The following is a 6,000-nucleotide window of genomic DNA, read 5'->3' on the forward strand; positions in this document are numbered from 1 at the left end:
CAGAGCTATCATTCTGTGAACCCTGGGAGAAGAATTGGGAGGAGAGTTTATTTATCTAAAGGAGACACTTTAAAAAGAGGAATGTAGATACTTCTAACTTTGGACTTTGGGTGTCATTTTCTTATAACGCTCAACCTGCATCTTCAACTTTAGTTATACGTTTGTATTTGAATGAGACAAGAGATTCTGTTATTTGTGGTCACTCAAAATCCCATCTTGACTCAAAACAAACAACATAAGAGAAAGAATAACTAATAACCACTTTTTCAATATTTGATCCTCTCTTTTCTTGTGCAACATTTAATCAATATGGAAACCCAGCAACTTACATTTATCTTAAGCAATAAAGTATTTCACATTTTACACACAAATCACAAATATACACACACACACACACACACACACACACACACCCCAAGTATGGGATGTGAGGCACTCTACATTGCCAAAAGCTGCTCAGCTAGTAGTGTAACAGTATTGGGTTTTTGGCTGCAGTGTCTATATTCACTCAGCAGAAAAAATCTCCACCTCTTACTCACAGTATCCACAGCGAGTCCCCCCCTCGAACACAAAGCCATTTGGCACGGCACCGTATCGACGCAACGCCGACAACTTCCAGTGGCCGATGACGATGGGTGGCAGGCCCCTGGTGAGGACCAATAGGTTATTGCACAGGTGGAGGGAGGCGGGCCCACTCTCCAGTTTGGTACCTAGCTCCACATCGACGCTGAACCTGTGGACTGAAGAGAGAGGAACACAGAGAGACAGAGAGGTGTGAGTGTGTATGTGTGTGTGTGTGTGTGTCCCATGTACTTAGTCATAGTGACTTAAAGACAATAGAGGTATCATTGATCATAAAGCACATTCATCACTTAACAAATGAGGTGGAACATAAAAACAAGCCGAGACGGTATAATGCACACGGACACACACACTCACACACTCACACACACACATATAAACAGTGATGGCGGTGATAATGATGATTTAGCAGTTCTTTAAGCTCTGCTGGCAGTAATTTGTCATCGCTCAGTTCATGCAGATGGCATTTTCTTTTTTAGTGCCAAGCTCTGTCTCCTCCTCTCACATACTGTACATCATCACATACTGTACATGCACTACTACATATACCCACAGAGCACCCATTAGTGGAGCCAGGTGGGTAACAATTACCATCATCTATCCTTGCAGTCCCAAGACAATAAGAAAGTTGCACTGAATAAGCAAAGAGAACAAACTGAAGAATATAAGAATTTATGTGGTGAGTATAACTTCATAAAAAAATGAGTAAGGGAAGCTTCTGGGTTTTAAATTGTATGTGGAACAAACTGAAGAGCTCTCCCTGAACACCCAGGTGCAGTGTGGCTCGCAGGCGGCAGAACAAAGACGTAGCTGAGGGCTAAATCATACTTGAAGAGAAGCCTTGCAGCAGCATTGTAGACATCCTGCAGGCGGTAAATAGACTTTTGTTAGGTAAATAGAGCTGTAGTGATCTACAAGAGGATATAAATCTATAAAAGGATTTTTTTTTAGGTCAGCTCGGTTGGTTGTGGCAGATGTAATGAATCATCCCTAAATTCTGTGATGTGAGTTGTGAGTGTCCGTGTTATGGGGTTTTATTTTAATAATGAGGGAAACAGAAAAGAGAGCTGGAGCTCTGACACTGAGCTCTTAATATTTAACATGGCGCTAATGGAAAAAGTCAAGACAGCTGCTGTTTGAGATACAATTATGCTGCAGTCACATGATGATGAAGCAACAGACTGCTTGTGAACAACATAATTAAGGGGAATAAAAAGGATGGAGGCTAGAAAATAGCTATATTTTAGAGGAAGACGAATCACCTGTTCAGAGAGATGTTACAGGTACTGACAGTGCTGTCTGCGCTAAAAAAATGCATTCAATTCACAGCCTGGGATTATTAAAACTCAGACTGGAGTCATTTAAATAAGTCATTAAAATTCATGATAGTTGAGGGAAAATGTTCACAATAAGACTAGACTTATAAAGAAAGTTTGAGCGGAGATAAAAACTTATTCATGCAGCGTCCAAGTTCAGATTCTATTCTGCACTGACTTATAATTGAAAGCAAAGGTTTTAATAACAGATAAAATGAGTGTTTGTTTGAGGTGTTTGGTTGGAGCTGTACAAACAGAGCAGGGAGGAGTTCAGATAAAACATTGTATTGTCTCAGAGGATTTACTGTGATAGCTTCTATCATGGAGGGGAGGTATCTGAGGACAGAGGACGGACAAACAAAGATACTACACTAAAAAATGACTATTTACTCCAATAATTCTTCAACTATAATATTAGGTACACTTCATTTTTATAAGGCACAGTTCACTCTTTTTATTTCCATTCCCCATTCCCCATTCCCCATTCTCCACTGAGAGGAAAGTTGTGAAGTTGAGACAGCAGATTTTGCAGATAAAGATTGGCCCATGTGATGGAGAGATTGCATCTGCCTGTGTAATTCCACTTTAGAAAGTGACCTCCAGTGACTCTTTCCTTTTTCTTTTTCACATTTACAAGTGAGCACATGTTTTTTAAGCAAAGCACTGATTCAAACACTTAATACTTTGCATTCAGTCAAATTTCAAAAGATTTCCAAGCTCTTTGAAACAACTGAAGGCCGTAAATAATTAAAAAAATGTCCTAAATGCACAAACAAACACAAGTAGCCACATTTGAACAAATTTGGAAAAAAACATAACATAAAACAAAGACCAGACATTTTTTGATGTGTGTTATTCAACTGCAACCAGCTTTCCCCTTCACCACATAAAACCCTGCACATCACACACAGCACTGCCTCATCCACACGAGGACAAACCACCGACCTTCTCCCAGGCTGTAGCGGATGCGGGCGTCCCAAGCTAGCAGGGCGTCTCGGCTGTGGAAGCCCAACACCAGCGTGTGAGCCAGGCAGAGGATGGAGAGGGTGTAGGACACTCCATCGAACCCGGTCCCTGGCTCCACACCACAGATGCCCTGACAATGCAAAGTCAATTGTATTACCAGTATACTCTTTTATACTGTCAGATGGTTGCATTTGGTAAAACATCAATTTTTCCCCCCCCTGTTGTATCATCTCTCCAGATTGAGGCGAGGCAAATTTATCCAAATTAAATTCTGGTGTCAGGTTCTAGCCGAAGGAGGTGACAAACTGAAACTCAAGAGCAAAACACGAAGCAGTTTCAAATATCAGAGAGCGAGCAGCAGCCTGAAAGCTGAACTCATTAATGTTACAGTGAATCTTGTGACTCTCTGGCTCCTTTGGATTTATAATTTCATACACAAAACAATGATGTAAGCTTTGAAATGTCTTGATTTCATGTTTCTTAATGGAAAGTTATTAAACATCCCTGTTGGATCACACTGTGAGCATCGTTTTTGACTAATGCTTTTGGACACAGATCATTTGCTCTCTTTAGACTTGTTTCCTTAGTTTTTTTTTCTCCCCTCGTCTTTGATTTGAAGTCTCATACAGCTGACTGCCAGACCTTTTTTCTAGCTGACAAATTCTGACTGGCATTCATTCTAATATGACCCACTTCAAGTCCCCCGTCTGTGCGGCATTAACATTATTTGATCTACCCCAGTGTACATGTGACAGCAGTCTCATGATAGCAGCAGGAGGCCTGAGGTAGCCATTAAAGCTCTGTAATAAAACTGCCACCGCTGCAGTTCACCTGTACTTCAGATCAGAGGCAGAAACACTTTGGTCTGCTGCAGCCAAACATACTCATACCTCCAGTGTTACATTCAGCCTCTCCTTATGGCCGCTGCTCTTCTCCTTCCCTTTCTTCTTCTCCTTATACACCAGCAGGGACAGACAGTCTGAGGCACACACACACACACACACACACACACACACACACACACACACACACACACACAAATACAGAGTGACAAGCTTTAAACACTGACAGGCTCAAAAGTCAATTTTCTGATTAATAGCAGAATAACAACACTGTCACTTTTTTGTAATCCCTGCTGCGTTCCTGCCTGCGTTTTATGGCACAGCTGTCATAACAAACCTCTGAAACAATGAACTGATCTGTTGGCACAGCTGGTGATGAAAGTCAATGCACATATGCACACACAAAGGCTATATGGTCACGCGCTCACACACGCACACACATACACATACACACAGACAGTCTTACCTCTGTCAGTTTTGTAAGGGTATTTACATAGACTTACATTCATTTCCTGGAGAATTACCTTAACTTTATCATCACCACTACTTGCCTAAACCTGACCCCAAAATTGGACAAGTTGTTCCCAATTAACTGCTCCTAAGGCTGACATTTGTCTCCAAAAGTAACCTATGACAAACCTCTCTCTCTCTCACACACACACACACACACACACACACACACACACACACACACAGTACATCATCATTCACACCACTCCTGCCAGTTCCTTCAAGGACACAGCCTGAGCCTCAAGCTTATGCAGAGAGGCTCAGTATCTATCCTCACAGCATCTCAAGTGATCCCAGTTTTTGTTTTAAGACAAGTGGCTCTTTTTCATTTTTAACTTTGTGGAGAAAACACCTGCTGGATTAAAGTTACGCCACAGTTTACGCTGGTGTTTGGAAGCTCAACAAACAATTAACCTTAACTCCAAGTGGCATTAGAAAGCCTTCCTGTCCCCACTGATTTAGCTCAGTTGAATAAATACAATTAGTAATCGATCAGTTCAGCTGGTGGAGCTGCTGAGTAACACCCCCACGTGTTGACGCGGATATGTTGCGTTATGCGCTCCTGTGGCGCACAGCCAACAGTCCAATAGACAAGTTGTGATTAGTTTAACTGCACAAAATCAGATGAGTGGTGCCGAATGATACAATAGACTGAGCAGACCTTGTGTGGCTGTGAAAATATATTTTATATATTTTTTTTAAACTTACTTCTATTTATAAAAATAGAAGCGGTTTCTCCACATACCTGCGACCGGAGAGGGCTTCCGAAGAACGACCCACCGACTCTTCCACTGTGGGGAGAGGGTTGGTAAAGAAACAGTAAATTACACAATAAATATTCCTCTGAACGGCCTTGAAGTTTGGAGGAATTATTTCAAAGCTTAAAATAAGAAGAACATTGGTGTAATTCACCTTTTTTCCATCTCTAAACTTGACTTGTCCCTCCGCGACAACTGTATCCGTCATCTTCTGTCATGGTTCCGAGCAGCTGTGTGTGTGTATGTGTGTGTGTGTATGGGAGAGAGAGAGAGAGAGAGAGAGAGAGAGAGAGAGAGAGCGTGTGTGTGTGTGTGTGTGTGTGTGTGCCTCTCCCTGCTCACAGAGAAGGGGTCACTTTTCAAAATAGCCTTTATAGCGCAGTCCCCGCCGTCACACTGCACTCTCTCTCCCCGACAGTCAGACCACCTAGGCGGGGAGACACAGCAGCAGACCCCCCCCCCCCTCCAGCAGGGCCCCTACAGAGTTAGTACAGTTGTCATCCTGCGTCAACTGCTTATTGTTTACAGTGGAGCTAATTCCATTAAAAGCGCATAACTGGCGCACCTTTCACTTAACTCATGGAGCTGGCGCTGAGCCCAGTGTTAGACAGGGATTCACGTTGCCTTAATGTTAATCAGAGGAGCCTCAACTCTGTCTGTGGACAATCCACTTTAATCTGTGAGAGCCGTCTCAGTCATAATGCCAATTAAGATGTTCAATTAGCAAAATAACTTCAGATTCATTATTGTAAATGAATTATTATACAAGGTTGCAGAAAATATTTTTATTTATTTATTACATAAACATGAATGTCCACTGAATGAGCAGATCCTGAGGGCAGAAGGGGAACACAGCAGTCCTCTTGGTCTTACTGGATACTGGTTCAGTGTCTCTCTCATTGCTCTTGACCAAGGCCCCTACACTGTAGAATGGGGCTTTATTGATTAAAGGACAGCTGTAATGAATTGCTTCAACACAGAACCGCTGATATTTATCTCATGGAGAGTCATGGCTTTACTGTGTTG

General features: G+C 42.2%; 1 protein-coding gene across 1 annotated transcript in view; it reads right to left on the reverse strand.

Annotated features, from left to right (window-relative positions):
- The window catches only part of dok7b (docking protein 7b), a 21,042-nt gene extending 15,819 nt beyond the window's left edge, over positions 1-5,223 (reverse strand). The window contains exons 1-5 of the mRNA XM_053327420.1: positions 5,129-5,223; positions 4,962-5,007; positions 3,755-3,843; positions 2,844-2,994; positions 540-740 (exon numbers count right to left, since the gene is read on the reverse strand). Of these exons, the coding sequence (XP_053183395.1) occupies positions 540-740; positions 2,844-2,994; positions 3,755-3,843; positions 4,962-5,007; positions 5,129-5,182 (541 nt within the window). The 5' untranslated portion in view covers positions 5,183-5,223. The remainder of the gene's footprint in view (positions 1-539; positions 741-2,843; positions 2,995-3,754; positions 3,844-4,961; positions 5,008-5,128) is intronic.
- Positions 5,224-6,000: the final 777 nt, after the last annotated feature.

This window comes from Scomber japonicus, chromosome 2 (assembly GCF_027409825.1).
Source record: "Scomber japonicus isolate fScoJap1 chromosome 2, fScoJap1.pri, whole genome shotgun sequence".
NCBI classification, from domain to species: Eukaryota; Metazoa; Chordata; class Actinopteri; order Scombriformes; family Scombridae; genus Scomber; species Scomber japonicus.